The sequence below is a fragment of the Vipera ursinii genome (assembly GCF_947247035.1).
Source record: "Vipera ursinii genome assembly, chromosome: 5".
Taxonomy (NCBI): domain Eukaryota; kingdom Metazoa; phylum Chordata; class Lepidosauria; order Squamata; family Viperidae; genus Vipera; species Vipera ursinii.
The window spans coordinates 42,100,310-42,117,741 of NC_139518.1; the positions used below are offsets into that span (position 1 = coordinate 42,100,310).

The window sequence follows — 17,432 nt, forward strand, 5'->3', positions numbered from 1 at the left end:
ACTGTTCAGACAATAGAACAGGGAAGTCAAACTCGCAATGTCATGTGACGTCTTGCGACATATCACAACTTTTTTTCTATTGCCGGCAATGGGGTGCGCATGGTTTCGCCATGACGCATCTGGCCCGCAGGCCGGCCGTTTGACACCCCTGCAATAGAAGATATATGGGCTTACTGATGCAGCACAATCTTGGTTTGATAATCCCTACCATTTCCATTAAAAGGATGTAGTGAAATACCTAGGTTGGAAAAAAGAATATTCTGTGCCCAAATTCTGAAGAGTAGCATCATAAGATAGAGTAATCAGAACTGAGACTTACAGCCTGCCTTACCTATAAATCAGTTTTATGAATCAAGAAATAGAAATGACGTATTACTAATTCTAAATGATCAGTTCTGTGGTTTATATCTTTGAGATATGTTTCTTAGCTAGATTAAATGACATTGACGCGAATTCATGCTTTTTCTTGCCTCCTAACTCTTTTTTTTTTTTGTATTACAGATAAGTGTGAATTTAAAGCCGCCCTATCTGGCAGTAATGCAGGGATTACTAGTGTAGAGTTTGATAACGCTGTGAGTATGGATGTATTTCTTTTTTTCAAATACATTCTGCCCTGCTTCACTAGCACATCATTTATGGCATTTCCAGAAGAACAGTCAATATAAAAATAAAGAAATAGGATTGAATTGCTGCATAGTGCAGTTTGCTTGGTATCAGTATATATTGACTGTTCTTCTGGAAATATCAAAAGAGATACCTTAAAACACCAATAATCAATTTTTTTAAATAACCATATTCATAAAATATTCTTCTCTTGATTTTAATCCAAAAGATAAATGAATTTTAAAATATGAATAATTCTATATTTAAAAAGCTACAATATATCTCGAATTCAATCCAATCCTCAAATTCCAAAGTCAACAGTTGATTTTTCCTCCCTTGATTTGTAAGCTAACAGTGGTCTCCAAGTCAAAAGAAATTTCATCAAATTATTGTCTCTAAGCAAAGCAGTCGATTTCACCATCTCAACTGGCTTCCATTACTTTCAAAAGCCAGTTTGGTTTAGTGGTTAAGGCAACAGGCTTGAAAGCAGACTTCTAATCCCTCCATAGCCATGAAAGCCAGTTGGGTGATCTTGGGCCAACCACATCTTCTGAATCCAACTTACCTGACAGGGTGGTTATTTGTGGGAAAATAGGAAGAGGAATGTTGTTGCATATGTTTGTCACCTTGAGTTATTTGTAAAAATAAGAAAAGTGCAATACAAATAAATAAGTAAAATTCTTCCATTGTGGGCATATTTTCTTCTTTCCATTTTTGGACAGATAGTAACCTTGCCACTGATGTCACATATAGAAACAAAATTTCATGCTTCCCCCCCCCCCCCAATTGCTTATTTGCCTTGCCTAAAAGAAAAGCCTTGGGTTTTAATTTTATGTCTGATTTCAAAATTTTCTAAACCCATAGTTTCCAATATGCCCATCCTCTTCCTTGAGTAATACCAATGCACATTAAAAGACAGATCATCTGGAAAATTAAGCAATTGCTGAGAAGTGGTATAAAATTGTCATCTTTTTAGTACTATTTTATTATTCTTTTTTAGACCTGTTGCCTCTGTGTGTGTGTGTGTGTGTGTGTGTGTGTGTGTGTGTGTGTGTGTAAAAATAAATACCGTATATACTTGAGTATAAGCCGAATTTTTCAGCCCACTTTTTGGGCTGAAAAATTCCACTTCGGCTTATACTCCAGTCAACAAAAAAAACTTACCGAGGACTTGTGCGCGGCCGAGGCTTTGGTGCTTCCGGGATCGCCCGCACCTCTCCCAAGCCACCGCCGTCCGAGACCTGCCGAAGTTTGGGGAGGTTTGGGGAGGTGCGCGCGCACCTCCCCAAACTCCGCGCCTTGCCTGCCTGCTTCTTTCCGCAGCGGAAAGAAGCAGGCAGGCAGGGCGCGGAGGAACGGAGACTTGCCGACGTTTGGGGAGGTTTGGGCGTCTCCCCAAACCTCGGCAGGTCTCCGTTCCTCCGCGCAGACCTGCCGACGTTTGGGGAGGTTTGGGCGCCTCCCCAAACCTCCCCAAACCTCGGTAGGTCTCCGTTCCTCCTGCCGACCTTTGGGGAGGTTTGGGCGCCTCCCCAAACCTCCCCAAACCTCGGCAGGTCTCCGTTCCTCCTGCCGACCTTTGGGGAGGTTTGGGCGCCTCCCCAAACCTCCCCAAACCTCGGCAGGTCTCCGTTCCTCCTGCCGACCTTTGGGGAGGTTTGGGCGCCTCCCCAAACCTCGGCAGGTCTCCGTTCCTCCGCGCAGACCTGCCGACGTTTGGGAAGGTTTGGGCGCCTCCCCAAACCTCCCCAGGTCTCCGTTCCTGTTTGGGGAGGTTTGGGCGCCTCCCCAAACCTCCTCAAACCTCGGCAGGTCTCCGTTCCTGTTTGGGGAGGTTTGGGCGCCTCCCCAAACCTCCCCAAACCTCGGCAGGTCTCCGTTCCTCCGCGCAGACCTGCCGACCTTTGGGGAGGTTTGGGCGCCTCCCCAAACGTCCCCAAACCTCGGCAGGTCTCCGTTCCTGTTTGGGGAGGTTTGGGCGCCTCCCCAAACCTCCCCAAACCTCGGCAGGTCTCCGTTCCTCCGCGCAGACCTGCCGACGTTTGGGGAGGTTTGGGCGCCTCCCCAAACGTCCCCAAACCTCGGCAGGTCTCCGTTCCTCCGCGCAGACCTGCCGACCTTTGGGGAGGTTTGGGCGCCTCCCCAAACGTCCCCAAACCTCGGCAGGTCTCCGTTCCTGTTTGGGGAGGTTTGGGCGCCTCCCCAAACGTCCCCAAACCTCGGCAGGTCTCCGTTCCTCCGCGCAGACCTGCCGACCTTTGGGGAGGTTTGGGCGCCTCCCCAAACGTCCCCAAACCTCGGCAGGTCTCCGTTCCTGTTTGGGGAGCTTTGGGCGCCTCCCCAAACCTCCCCAAACCTCGGCAGGTCTCCGTTCCTCCGCGCAGACCTGCCGACCTTTGGGGAGGTTTGGGCGCCTCCCCAAACGTCCCCAAACCTCGGCAGGTCTCCGTTCCTGTTTGGGGAGGTTTGGGCGCCTCCCCAAACGTCCCCAAACCTCGGCAGGTCTCCGTTCCTCCGCGCAGACCTGCCGACCTTTGGGGAGGTTTGGGCGCCTCCCCAAACGTCCCCAAACCTCGGCAGGTCTCCGTTCCTGTTTGGGGAGGTTTGGGCGCCTCCCCAAACCTCCCCAAACCTCGGTAGGTCTCCGTTCCTCCTGCCGACCTTTGGGGAGGTTTGGGCGCCTCCCCAAACCTCCCCAAACCTCGGCAGGTCTCCGTTCCTCCTGCCGACCTTTGGGGAGGTTTGGGCGCCTCCCCAAACCTCCCCAAACCTCGGCAGGTCTCCGTTCCTCCTGCCGACCTTTGGGGAGGTTTGGGCGCCTCCCCAAACCTCGGCAGGTCTCCGTTCCTCCGCGCAGACCTGCCGACGTTTGGGAAGGTTTGGGCGCCTCCCCAAACCTCCCCAGGTCTCCGTTCCTGTTTGGGGAGGTTTGGGCGCCTCCCCAAACCTCCTCAAACCTCGGCAGGTCTCCGTTCCTGTTTGGGGAGGTTTGGGCGCCTCCCCAAACCTCCCCAAACCTCGGCAGGTCTCCGTTCCTCCGCGCAGACCTGCCGACCTTTGGGGAGGTTTGGGCGCCTCCCCAAACGTCCCCAAACCTCGGCAGGTCTCCGTTCCTGTTTGGGGAGGTTTGGGCGCCTCCCCAAACCTCCCCAAACCTCGGCAGGTCTCCGTTCCTCCGCGCAGACCTGCCGACGTTTGGGGAGGTTTGGGCGCCTCCCCAAACGTCCCCAAACCTCGGCAGGTCTCCGTTCCTCCGCGCAGACCTGCCGACCTTTGGGGAGGTTTGGGCGCCTCCCCAAACGTCCCCAAACCTCGGCAGGTCTCCGTTCCTGTTTGGGGAGGTTTGGGCGCCTCCCCAAACGTCCCCAAACCTCGGCAGGTCTCCGTTCCTCCGCGCAGACCTGCCGACCTTTGGGGAGGTTTGGGCGCCTCCCCAAACGTCCCCAAACCTCGGCAGGTCTCCGTTCCTGTTTGGGGAGCTTTGGGCGCCTCCCCAAACCTCCCCAAACCTCGGCAGGTCTCCGTTCCTCCGCGCAGACCTGCCGACCTTTGGGGAGGTTTGGGCGCCTCCCCAAACGTCCCCAAACCTCGGCAGGTCTCCGTTCCTGTTTGGGGAGGTTTGGGCGCCTCCCCAAACGTCCCCAAACCTCGGCAGGTCTCCGTTCCTCCGCGCAGACCTGCCGACCTTTGGGGAGGTTTGGGCGCCTCCCCAAACGTCCCCAAACCTCGGCAGGTCTCCGTTCCTGTTTGGGGAGGTTTGTGCGCCTCCCCAAACCTCCCCAAACCTCGGCAGGTCTCCGTTCCTCCGCGCAGACCTGCCGACCTTTGGGGAGGTTTGGGCGCCTCCCCAAACGTCCCCAAACCTCGGCAGGTCTCCGTTCCTGTTTGGGGAGGTTTGGGCGCCTCCCCAAACCTCGGCAGGTCTCCGTTCCTCCGTGCAGACCTGCCGACCTTTGGGGAGGTTTGGGCGCCTCCCCAAACCTCCCCAAACCTCGGCAGGTCTCCGTTCCTGTTTGGGGAGGTTTGGGCGCCTCCCCAAACCTCCCCAAACCTCGGCAGGTCTCCGTTCCTCCGCGCAGACCTGCCGACCTTTGGGGAGGTTTGGGCGCCTCCCCAAACGTCCCCAAACCTCGGCAGGTCTCCGTTCCTGTTTGGGGAGGTTTGGGCGCCTCCCCAAACCTCCCCAAACCTCGGCAGGTCTCCGTTCCTCCGCGCAGACCTGCCGACGTTTGGGGAGGTTTGGGCGCCTCCCCAAACGTCCCCAAACCTCGGCAGGTCTCCGTTCCTCCGCGCAGACCTGCCGACCTTTGGGGAGGTTTGGGCGCCTCCCCAAACGTCCCCAAACCTCGGCAGGTCTCCGTTCCTGTTTGGGGAGGTTTGGGCGCCTCCCCAAACGTCCCCAAACCTCGGCAGGTCTCCGTTCCTCCGCGCAGACCTGCCGACCTTTGGGGAGGTTTGGGCGCCTCCCCAAACGTCCCCAAACCTCGGCAGGTCTCCGTTCCTGTTTGGGGAGGTTTGGGCGCCTCCCCAAACGTCCCCAAACCTCGGCAGGTCTCCGTTCCTCCGCGCAGACCTGCCGACCTTTGGGGAGGTTTGGGCGCCTCCCCAAACGTCCCCAAACCTCGGCAGGTCTCCGTTCCTGTTTGGGGAGGTTTGGGCGCCTCCCCAAACGTCCCCAAACCTCGGCAGGTCTCCGTTCCTCCGCGCAGACCTGCCGACCTTTGGGGAGGTTTGGGCGCCTCCCCAAACGTCCCCAAACCTCGGCAGGTCTCCGTTCCTGTTTGGGGAGGTTTGGGCGCCTCCCCAAACGTCCCCAAACCTCGGCAGGTCTCCGTTCCTCCGCGCAGACCTGCCGACCTTTGGGGAGGTTTGGGCGCCTCCCCAAACGTCCCCAAACCTCGGCAGGTCTCCGTTCCTGTTTGGGGAGGTTTGGGCGCCTCCCCAAACGTCCCCAAACCTCGGCAGGTCTGCGCGGAGGAACGGAGACCTGCCGAGGTTTGGGGACGTTTGGGGAGGCGCCCAAACCTCCCCAAACAGGAACGGAGACCTGCCGAGGTTTGGGGACGTTTGGGGAGGCGCCCAAACCTCCCCAAAGGTCGGCAGGTCTGCGCGGAGGAACGGAGACCTGCCGAGGTTTGGGGACGTTTGGGGAGGCGCCCAAACCTCCCCAAACAGGAACGGAGACCTGCCGAGGTTTGGGGAGGTTTGGGGAGGCGCCCAAACCTCCCCAAACAGGAACGGAGACCTGCCGAGGTTTGGGGACGTTTGGGGAGGCGCCCAAACCTCCCCAAAGGTCGGCAGGTCTGCACGGAGGAACGGAGACCTGCCGAGGTTTGGGGAGGTTTGGGGAGGCGCCCAAACCTCCCCAAACAGGAACGGAGACCTGCCGAGGTTTGGGGACGTTTGGGGAGGCGCCCAAACCTCCCCAAAGGTCGGCAGGTCTGCGCGGAGGAACGGAGACCTGCCGAGGTTTGGGGACGTTTGGGGAGGCGCCCAAACCTCCCCAAACAGGAACGGAGACCTGCCGAGGTTTGGGGACGTTTGGGGAGGCGCCCAAACCTCCCCAAAGGTCGGCAGGTCTGCGCGGAGGAACGGAGACCTGCCGAGGTTTGGGGACGTTTGGGGAGGCGCCCAAACCTCCCCAAACAGGAACGGAGACCTGCCGAGGTTTGGGGACGTTTGGGGAGGCGCCCAAACCTCCCCAAACAGGAACGGAGACCTGCCGAGGTTTGGGGACGTTTGGGGAGGCGCCCAAACCTCCCCAAAGGTCGGCAGGTCTGTGCGGAGGAACGGAGACCTGCCGAGGCTTGGGGAGGTTTGGGGAGGCGCCCAAACCTCCCCAAACAGGAACGGAGACCTGCCGAGGTTTGGGGAGGTTTGGGGAGGCGCCCAAACCTCCCCAAACAGGAACGGAGACCTGCCGAGGTTTGGGGACGTTTGGGGAGGCGCCCAAACCTCCCCAAAGGTCGGCAGGTCTGCGCGGAGGAACGGAGACCTGCCGAGGTTTGGGGACGTTTGGGGAGGCGCCCAAACCTCCCCAAACAGGAACGGAGACCTGCCGAGGTTTGGGGACGTTTGGGGAGGCGCCCAAACCTCCCCAAAGGTCGGCAGGTCTGCGCGGAGGAACGGAGACCTGCCGAGGTTTGGGGAGGTTTGGGGAGGCGCCCAAACCTCCCCAAAGGTCGGCAGGAGGAACGGAGACCTGCCGAGGTTTGGGGAGGTTTGGGGAGGCGCCCAAACCTCCCCAAAGGTCGGCAGGAGGAACGGAGACCTGCCGACGAGCCGCGGCTACACAGGGTATTCCTGTGTATTCAGGCTTGCAAAATGGCGGATCGAGCCTCTGCTGGCGGCAGAGGCTTGCAGAACGGCGGATCGGCTTATACTCGAGTCAATAACTTTTTCCAGTTTTTGGGGGTGAAATTGGGGGTCTCGGCTTATACTCGAGTCGGCTTATACTCAAGTATATACGGTAAAAACCCTGAGCAGGTTATATCTTTAATAATGCCGAAGCCTATAACTTAAGTCTGTACTACTTCTACAAGACAGGGCAACAATGTTTTGCTGAGGTCAGTGATGAATAGTAAAAGGTCTGATTTGCCCAGAATATTGCTTCCCTAACAATCTAACTCCCAGCAGTTACTCTTCCATCTAGCTATAGAAATGCTATGTGTGGGAGAGTATTTGCTGATACAATGTGATATATTCAGCTTGTGTCTTTGTAGAGTATTGAGTAGACACGGCTGAAATTGTTATCCAACATAAAACAATAAAGGAGTTTTAAGTGTTGGAGGCAAGTAAATGGGTATGTGATCTCAGCTTTTTAAACTGAGACCTCTTAATGAAGCAAAACATCTGCACAGGATACTAGCAACAGAAAGAAGAATTAGAAATGGGAGAAAGAATGGATGAGGGAAATAAATGGGAAGATAATGGAGGGGGGAAAATGGAATCAGGGTAGACAATAAGGGGAGAATATGTAAAGGTAATGAAGCTTTAAAAACTTGTAAATAAACCCCAAATGAAGTGATAAGATTAGACAATGGCATAGATTGAGATAAGAGCATAAAATAATGTGAAACAAAATTACTTAGAAATTGTAGATTGTAAAAATGGTTATTGTAGAAAACATTTTAAAAATCATTTCCATAGGGTTCCTGCTTATTAGCGGCTTCAAATGACTATGCCAGTAGGATCTGGACAATGGATGATCATCGGTTACGGGTGAGTATTTCTTCCAAGACATGGCACATTCTGACAAGGTTTATACTGTAGCTATAAAAAAGACGTTATAAATTGAGTGTGATAGTAGATGTTAACACTCAATATATTAAAATTTGAGTTGTCCTTTAATCGTCTTTTACCTGTTTTTATTTGTATAACTTGTTTGATATTTCCAACACAAAGTGATTTGAACATGATATTTGGAAACAGATATTAAGTATTTTTATATGATTCTGAAAGAATTATATAATTTAATAACTTGGCATATATTTTAACTAAACACTATAAAAATGGATAGTAACAGCACTAGGTTGCCAAACTTTTGAAACTGGTTTGGTAAACATAAGAGTATATTCCATATTCATTACTTTCCTTCTCTAATCCACTCTTTTTTTTATCATAGCTAAGAAGGTAGGAGCATGTTTTACACGCAGACAGCTTTAGTTTCAATCCCTGAGAACCCTGCATTAAACATTAGCAAACTGCATGAACTGCTCTGCCATAGATTATGAACTGTTACTAGATTTGCTAGTGATCTTCTGTATATTGAACTTCATTTCATAGTAAATACAGATAGTCCTTGACTTAGGACCATAATGGAGCCTGCCCATTTCATCACATTCTGATAGTTATTAAGAAAAGCACGCACATGATCACCTCACTTAACGACCCCAATCTTTTCTCTGCCTCTGATCTGGTGCAGGCCCAAGCCTACACTGCAGCACCTCCCCCAACTTCCCAAGCCTTTCAGGGACTCCCATATCCCCTCAGGCAGCCCATTCTCCGCTTCCTACCTTGGATTCCTGCAGGCCTTAGGCTTTCTTTCCTGCCCCACTGGATCTGCACTGGCCTTGGGCCAGCTTTCCCACCACACTGTTTCCAACACCCTGCTTCCCATCGCCAATCACAGCTTGGCCACTTAGCTTTTTGATAGATCTCCTTCGGCAAGCAGCTTCTCTACCACACAGCCTTCCTACACAGTGGCGACCACGCAGTACCATTCCGGAAGTGGATGTCATTTTGGGGGTGGGAAGAAGGGTTTGGGACTGCAGGGACCCAATGGGGTGAGATAGTTGGGAGACTGCTGCAGCATCCTGGGACAGTTGGGTTGTCAAATGCCCAAATTTTGTTCATGTGATGGGGGGAGGGGGGACTGTAAAGGGTGTAACTTAGAGCAGAGATTGTAAGTCCCTTTGTTCAGTGTCATTTTAATTTTGAATGGGCACTGAATAAATGCTTGTAAGTCAGGGACTACCTGTATTAAATTATAGGAACTTGGAAAGGACTTCGCTGTTTAAAATTGTAGAACTTCACTGATTTGGTCAGAGACCAGATAATGCTTTTCTGAAGATGGTCAACCAAATATTCCTAGGAAACAAATGGAAACAGGATATAACAATGAGCCATATCTTGCTGTATATTCCCAGCATAGATAATTGTAGGTTTCATTTGCCAACCATACCTGTGCTCCATTGTTAAGTATAACATTAATGAAAATAAAAATACAGGCAGTTTTGACTTACGACCACATTTGAGCTGCAAATTTATTTTGCTAAGTGAGACATTTTTAAGTGAGTTTTGCCCTATTTTGCGAACTTTTTTGATACTGTTGTTCAGTTAATCATTGCAGTTGCTAAATTAGTAACACGACTGTTAATGAATCTAGCTTCCCCATTGACTTTGCTTGTCAGACGGTCACAAAAGGTGATCCCATGAGCCAGGTCGCTGCAACCCTCATAAATATGAATCAGTTGCCAAGCATCTGAATTTTGATCATGTAACCACGGGGATGCTGCAACAGTCATATAAGTGTGAAAAACAGTCATAAGTCACTTTTTTCAGTGCCATTGTGCCTTTCAACAATTACTCAATGAATTGTTACTAAGTCAAGGACTACCTGTATATGCAACCTTTTGGATATCTATTTCAGATGCCAAAACTAGTGCTCATACTTGTATACAGTAGAAAGGCCATTTCTTAGTTCTCAGTGTAGAATGAAGGCTAAGTAATTGTTTAAAATTCTATTTTTGTTAAACTATTGAATAGTGAGTGTAAAAATTTGTTTTCTTGCCTAATGTCAATTTCTCTAGCACACGCTCACGGGGCATAGTGGAAAGGTTTTATCAGCCAAATTCCTTCTGGACAAAGCTCGCATTGTATCTGGGAGTCATGACAGAACACTCAAGCTATGGGACCTGCGCAGCAAAGTCTGTAAGGAAGCCGTTTCACAGTTTCCCACAGTATGCATCAAAGGGACAAGAAGAACACTCATTGACTGATTACCTCTCAAAGCATTCAAAATTGCTGTTCTGTTAATCTTCTGATATGTATATGGATTCAAAGCTGGCTTCTTCCCTTGGGGTAGGACACTGAAAATGAGGAATGTTACTAAAGACTCATTCCATTGATCAGTGGAACTAAACATTTTACTGTTGCCCCAAGAGTCATCTGGGTAGTCACCACTGACTGATGTTAAGAAAATGAATTTCGAATAAGTGAAATAGGTTTTGATTTCTAAATTTTCTTGACTTTGAAGCCATATCAGTCATTGGAGAAAAATGGCTAATCTGCTGCTATAAAAAGACACAACCAGATACCAGCATTTAAAAGATCTTATATTGTTTGATGGCCTATTACTTTTACCCAGAATAATTCTTAATAAATTTCTTCTCTTAGTATTGATATGATCTTATTAAAATATTTTAAGTGATAAGTTGATTTCTTCTTCTTGCACATAACACGGATTCTCTATGCCATTGTAGATCTAGGGTAATTTTGCTGTTACAGCAATTGGCATTCTCCCATTTGGTTAGTAATTTTCCTCCTCATAACGCAGATAGGCAGAATCTAGCTCAGCTCATTTCTATTTACCATTCTGCTAATATAACATTGATCCAAATGCTATCCATGCATAAAGTGTGCAGGTATGTTTCTTTGTACGTCTCTGTGTGCAAATATTTCTGCGATCCACAGTTCTGTATTAAGTGCTTTCACAACCAGAAAAGTTTGCTGGTTTTGAGAAAAAATATATTTCCTCCTATTGGGCTGAGATTGACTTCTTCCTTTTGAAATAGATGCTCCTAACAAAGATTTATATTAAACAGTACTGCTGTCAGCAAAGACTAACCTTATACTATATAACATACTGCAAGAGCTGCTAAACCTTTAAGCAGTTGAGGAAGTGGGCTCACCCGTTGATGCTTTCCCCCCCCCCCCAGATTTTGCGACTTCAGGTTTTGTAGAAGTTTCTAAATTGTGTTTATAATAGTGTTCATATTTTTAATTATTTGATATAGTGGCATCGCAAAATATTGGTGAGGAGTTAGTGGTGTGAGCCCCTTTTTCCTTCTGAACATATAAGTGTATAACTTGTGTATAACTTGCAAGCTTTGTATTGCAAATTCCTTGCACGTTCATGGAAGAAACAGCTTAGCAAGCTTTGTAGATTGCTTCATTATAAATCACTGTGACCTTTTATCTAGATTGCTACTTGTAATAATTAAAATAAAGAGGACAGCATGTACAGATATTTTTAGCAAAGGGACATTTATCTGGGTTGTTTATAAAGTAAATCATCAGACTATCCCAGATGTTATGTGTTAGGAGTGTGTGTGTTACTTAAAAATATCCCTAGCAGTGGACCAATTGTCTGAAGTTGTGACATCAAGCTATCTTTAGGTGTGATTGTTTATACTTCCTGTCCTGTAAGAAAAATATAAATGGATGGCAAAAGCCCCCAGGGACCCTGAATCTTAGCCTAGATCGGAAGACCCAGGGAGGTGGCTAATGGAGTAGAGCAGGGGAATTCTGAAGTCCACCCATGTTATGAGAAAGATTGGAGTAGAGAACACCCCACCTCGTCTCTAGGTGCACTTTGTGCCCTCCCTCTCTACCCTGCTTAATTTTATTTTAATTGAATTTTTAAATTTAAAATAGTATTTTAATAGTTTATTCTATATCTTATTCAATGTCTGTAAGCTGCCTAGAGTTGTTCTGGTGAGATGGGTGGCATTTAAGTTTGATAAACAGATAAAGTCGTTGTGCAGCTTCCAACTAGCTCAAGGGGGTCCATCTACTGCTATTTCTCTGGGCTTCCTTACAATCTGGAAGGATGTAGATTAAGGACTTTTTAACTTTTAAACCCTATATAAAATTGAAATTTTACACATTTATTCAATCAAATAGTCATTCTCTTTCAGCCCAGTTCACTTCATAGGTTGGTTGTTGTGGGAAAAATAAGAGAAGAAAGTATTATTTATTTATTTATTTATTTAATTTAATTTAATTTATATATTAGATATGTTAGTTGCCTGGAGCTACTTATAAAAATAATAAAGACAGGAAAAAAATCTAATTTTTTTTTGCTCTGAATGGCACCCATTTTCTCCACACCCAGAGGACCCATTAGCTACCAGCTAGCCAGTGCTACCAAGTATTTATTTATTTTTATTTATTTATTTTATTGCATTTATATACCGCCCTAAAAGAACAAATATATTTTTATTTATTAATCTAATTGATATAGCTGCAAAACTGATTCTAGGTCATGCATAACAATAGATAAAACAAAAAGTACAAGAACCAGAACAGCAAATACAAATATAAAAACCATAGTTAATGAATGAATATCTTAAAAATTCAAGATGCAAGCATAAGTGAAGGAAGCATACAAAGGACCCCCTGAGCAATGGAGGTATCTAAAGTATCCAGTTCCGTGGGAGCCTCAGGCCCGGTCACATGATCTTAAGGGCCTTTCAGAATATCAGAAGGGATAGACCAATCTAATACGTTGCCAGTCATTCTTAAAAAATGAGCAAATTGCTCTTTATGTCTGTCCTTTCTTTTCCTCCTCCCCCCCACCTTGTGCTTCAAAAAATAGATGGGGATGAATACGTAGCTTGCTTATGTTCATATTCATAGTTATTTTAGTTCTTTCAAAGTAAGCCAAATAAAGACATAGGGTAGTTTTTGATGTATAAATTAGAGAAATAGCTTTCAAAATTATCTTCTAAATATAGACAGAAGTTTTTTATGGGTGTTTTTCCTGAATTCTGCAATTGAAGAAGCAATTCTGCACCAATATCTTAACAGAATATGCTTTTCTCGGGATTTGAAATTGAATGTAAGCATACAAAGCCAAGGAATCTTTTCGTGGAAATATAATACGGTGAAAGCATCTTCTCCATCCCTTATTTAACTCAAACTACAAAAGTATACTCCTCCATAAGAATTTCTCCAGAATTTTGCTCTGATTGCAATTTCTTCAAAATCTTCCGTAAAATTCAATAAGATCTAGTAAGAAGGAATATACAGTAAAATCTCTTTTGCCAACATTAGTGTAAATAAACAATTTTAGCAGGCTTTTATGGAAGAAAGATTGTGGATTCAATTACATGATTAGTAACTTCATCTTTTTAAAGGTATAAAGACGGTATTCGCTGGCTCCAGCTGCAATGATCTTGTCTGCACAGAACAGTGTGTAATGAGTGGACACTTTGATAAGAAAATTCGCTTTTGGGATATTAGGTGAGTGCAACTTCCTTTTGAAATTGGGAGAGACCATTTTGATATCAGAATGATTCCAGTAAGATCAGAACCAGGTTCAGATTCAGAACCTTTTGACTGCAAAAGATTTTACATGTTTCTAATGAAGAGTGATAGTCTTCCAATGTGAACTCATACACTTTGAAAAGCCATGTATTAGTCAGACCTGAGGAGAGATACATAAAGAACAACGAAAGCCACACTATTTGACTTTTGGTTCACCTGGCTCAAAGAACCTGGTCAGAGAATGGTCCTGCTTCCAAACTTAGGAAATCTCAACAATACAGGTAGTTTAAGGACGAATACCTTCACATTCAGCTTTTAGGAAGCTGAGTAGGATTCAGTACTCTGGTGAAGAATATAATGCACTTAGGGCCAACGGGGGAAAATACTTTTCTTCAGTGACTGCCACAAGAATGCTAGTGTTCTAAAGTAAATTTACCTATTGCTGTTTTAAAAGGGCTAGATTTACTCTTTGTTCTAAGCTTCAAAGCAGTATATCACTTAACCTAATTAGCACATAAATTATGCTACTGATTACTTCCTTTATCCACTGTTAAGATTTTAATGTTGTGTTATATTTTGTTTTTAGAACTGAAAGTGTGGTACAGGAAGTGGAATTGCTGGGAAGAATTACGGCTCTAGATCTCAACCCTGAGAGAACAGAGCTTCTTACTTGTTCGCGTGATGATCTGTTGAAAATTATTGATCTCAGAATCAGTGCTGTCAAACAGACATTCAGGTGAATATGGCTCTGCAAGCGAGTTGTAGATTTCTTATCTTTGTCAAAAGCCAGGAATTCAAAGCTGGTCCTGTTGACATTTAATGGTAATAATCAGCCTTTTCTTGAAAAATATCTTTGATGACTGTCCATGACATCCTAATGTAGATGTTTGTGCTTAATAAAGAAAAAGGCATGATTGGTTTGATTGTTAATTTTCAGGTTTGTGTGGCTAGGATGTCTTTTTGTAGCTGCCTATAAAATGAATTGGAAAGATACATTTAACATTTGTGGTGGGCTTTTTCTTCCAGTGCTCCAGGATTTAAATGTGGGTCGGATTGGACTAGAGTTGTATTCAGGTAAGAAGCTGAACTAGCAAAACTTGGGTCTGTTCTTTTTATTATTATTTGTATACAGTATACAGTATATTGAGGTACTTGCTTAGCATATTAGATTAGATGAAGTTATTTTGCATTTATATGAAACTTCAAGAACAGAATTACATTCTGTTCCCACTGATCAGAAGAAAAGGGAATTCAGAGCTTCTAATTGTTGTGGTTGTAGGTATTCATTTTGCACTTATTTTTAGTGTTTTAGGTAGGAGGGAAACTAATTTAGTGTCACATGTGCAGTATATTATAGTTAAATATATACATTCCATTTGGTCAAAAGTCTCTTCTAGACTTTTGGGAGATTTCCATCAACTAATGACGCATTGTACTACAAACAGCAGTAACACATTTTTTCTCTGCTCCAAATTTGTGATTTTTCAGCCCTGATGGAAATTATGTTGTGGCTGGCTCAGCAGATGGATCACTTTATATATGGAGTGTGCTCACTGGAAAAGTAGAAAGGACACTTTCCAAGCATCACAGGTGAGTCAAGATAATGCTGTTAAAATCTGAGCCTTCTATATTTTGGAGCAGAAACTAGCCTACATGGGAGCCTTCCTGAAGCGGATGCTCCCTACATGTATTGGGAGCTATTATTCCCAGACTACAAGGCTAATGTTAAGTGCTCAGAACATTACTGGAGAATATGAAGAGGTCCATGCCAACAGATCTTTGAGCCAAATGTTTCTCGTTCTACTTACTGTAGTAAATAGCAGTAATCTTCAAAAATAGCGGAGACTGAGCAGCATTGCATCCTTAATTCAAATTTTGTACCTTTCAGGGATCTAATAACATTTATGTCATCTTTTTTTGTTTCAGCACCCCCATCAACGCTGTAGCATGGTCACCATCTGGAGCCCATGTGGTCAGTGTGGACAAAGGAAACAAGGCTGTGCTGTGGTCTGAATTTTGACCTAAAAGTGCAAAATACTAGCTTGCCAAAAAATGCATGGGAAGGCAGTGATCTGTGTCTGCCTAGAGAGGAGAGAAGTCCCATATCTGGCTCTCACCCAAGAGTTTATTTGCCAAGTGCATCAGCTTGCCTTTAGCAAAGAATTATTGATGCATCCATCAGGAAGAAAAGCAGATCCTGATTACAGTACGTTGTTGCTGCTATCTAACTTTCATAAAGGTTTGGGTGTGGAACCGGTCATTTTAAAATGTACCATTTTCACACTGAAAAGTTTCTTATACAAGATAGCAACACTCCTGAAACAATATTCTATGGCATTTCACTGTTGAGTGCTGTAGCAAAAGTTCCTGTATGTCCTAACTTTATGCATGTATTCATACATGTGTCGTCTTCTCTGAGCTAGCTAAGAGACGAGGTAAAGGATCCTAAGACATGGAATGGTGGGATCTGAAGTATAATCTTATTTGAGTAAGCCATGAATTTGGCAGTTGCATCTATGGGACTTCTAGTACTTAGCAAATCACAGCTTCTTGTACCAGCTTGATTTGTGCCAGGCAGAATCGACTGAAAAAAACAGACATTGTATGCTCCAAAGGTTATCCAGGTAGCAGTGATACAGAAGCATTTTAATTTAACCCAGTGCATTTGGGGTTTTAATTGTGGGATACAACAAGATGTTCTGCTGTAACGAAGAATGTATGATAGCATGACTTCCGCACAAAAACCAAATCCACAGCAACCTCTGCTATCTTGCAGTTTTATATTGAGGGTAAAGGACATGAAAGAAAACAAAACACCTGAAGCTGAATGTCCTGGTGCTGGCAAATCCGTATCATTTGCCTCTGACTTAAATGTGCAATATTCTTTCTTTGTCGGAGCTCTCTCTCCCTGCCATGGAGGAGGCTTGGGAGTCTGTATCCTTCGGTGGTTAAATGCACAATATGTTTGAGGAGAACTTGTGGCATCGAACATTTATCAGCCAAATACTTTTCCACATTCAGTGGGCTGTGATACAAGCCACCAGCATTATATTGCCTTTTAATTTGCACTTTAATTTTTCTTCCTTCCACAACTTATTTTGTATTGCTTGTATTGGAGGGCAGGTGTACAGGATTCTTTTGGGTCTGGGGTTTTCATTAGATCCCTTCATGTTGACAACTTATGCAGAGGAAAATGGAAAGTACATGGGACAAACTTTATTTATTGTACTAATCTGTCCACTAGTACTTGACTGATTATAAATAAACCTATATCCTGCTTCTAAATTTGCGTTGCTTTTTCTTCATTTTTTATCTGCTTTGGATACAGGAATGAAAAGCAGTTTGAAGAGAATACTAAAAGCTCTCTATAAAGTTTCAGCAGCAAATATATTTGCAAAACCTACAATGAGATGCTGGGGCAGAAGGAATAATGCATTGACTTTGAAAAAAGGCCAACAGCACAGTAGGGATAATCAGAAACAGTTTTGGAAATAGAATGCCAACATTGTAATGTAAATCAGTTGTGTGACCATATCAGGAATATATTCTGGTTGCCGCAACCTCAAAAAGGATATAATGGAATTAAAGGTCATTCAGAGAAGGGCAACTAAGATGATCATGGGACTCGAACTGCTTCCCTATAAGGAAAGGTTGCACCATTTGGGCCTTTTTAGTCTAGAAAGGAGGCAAAAGAGAGGCAATATGATTGAGGCATACAAAATTGTGCATAATATAGATAAAGTGGACAAAGAGAAGCTGTTTTCCCTTCCAAAAACACTAGAACCAGATGACACTCAATGGAATCCTGAAAAAAATAGAACAGACAACAAGTGTGATTTTTACATAATACATACAGGTAGTCCTTGAGTTACGACCACAATTGAACCCCAAATTTATGTTGCTAAGTGAGACACTTGTTAAGTGAATTTTGCCCCATTTTGCAACCTTTCTTGCCACAGTTAAGTGAATCATTGCAATTGCTAAGTTAGTAATACGGTTGTTAAATGAATCCGGTGTCCCCATTGACTTTGCTTGTCAGGAGGTCACAAAAGGTGATG

General features: G+C 45.4%; 1 protein-coding gene across 4 annotated transcripts in view; it reads left to right on the forward strand.

Annotated features, from left to right (window-relative positions):
• The window catches only part of ATG16L1 (autophagy related 16 like 1), a 29,061-nt gene extending 12,408 nt beyond the window's left edge, over positions 1-16,653 (forward strand). For all 4 annotated transcript variants that reach the window (XM_083364463.1, XM_083364464.1, XM_083364465.1 and 1 more), the window contains 8 exons: positions 502-572; positions 7,753-7,824; positions 9,915-10,035; positions 13,245-13,350; positions 13,961-14,110; positions 14,401-14,448; positions 14,863-14,964; positions 15,301-16,653. In XM_083364463.1, coding sequence (XP_083220589.1) covers positions 502-572; positions 7,753-7,824; positions 9,915-10,035; positions 13,245-13,350; positions 13,961-14,110; positions 14,401-14,448; positions 14,863-14,964; positions 15,301-15,394 — 764 coding nt within the window. In that variant the 3' untranslated portion in view covers positions 15,395-16,653. The remainder of the gene's footprint in view (positions 1-501; positions 573-7,752; positions 7,825-9,914; positions 10,036-13,244; positions 13,351-13,960; positions 14,111-14,400; positions 14,449-14,862; positions 14,965-15,300) is intronic.
• Positions 16,654-17,432: the final 779 nt, after the last annotated feature.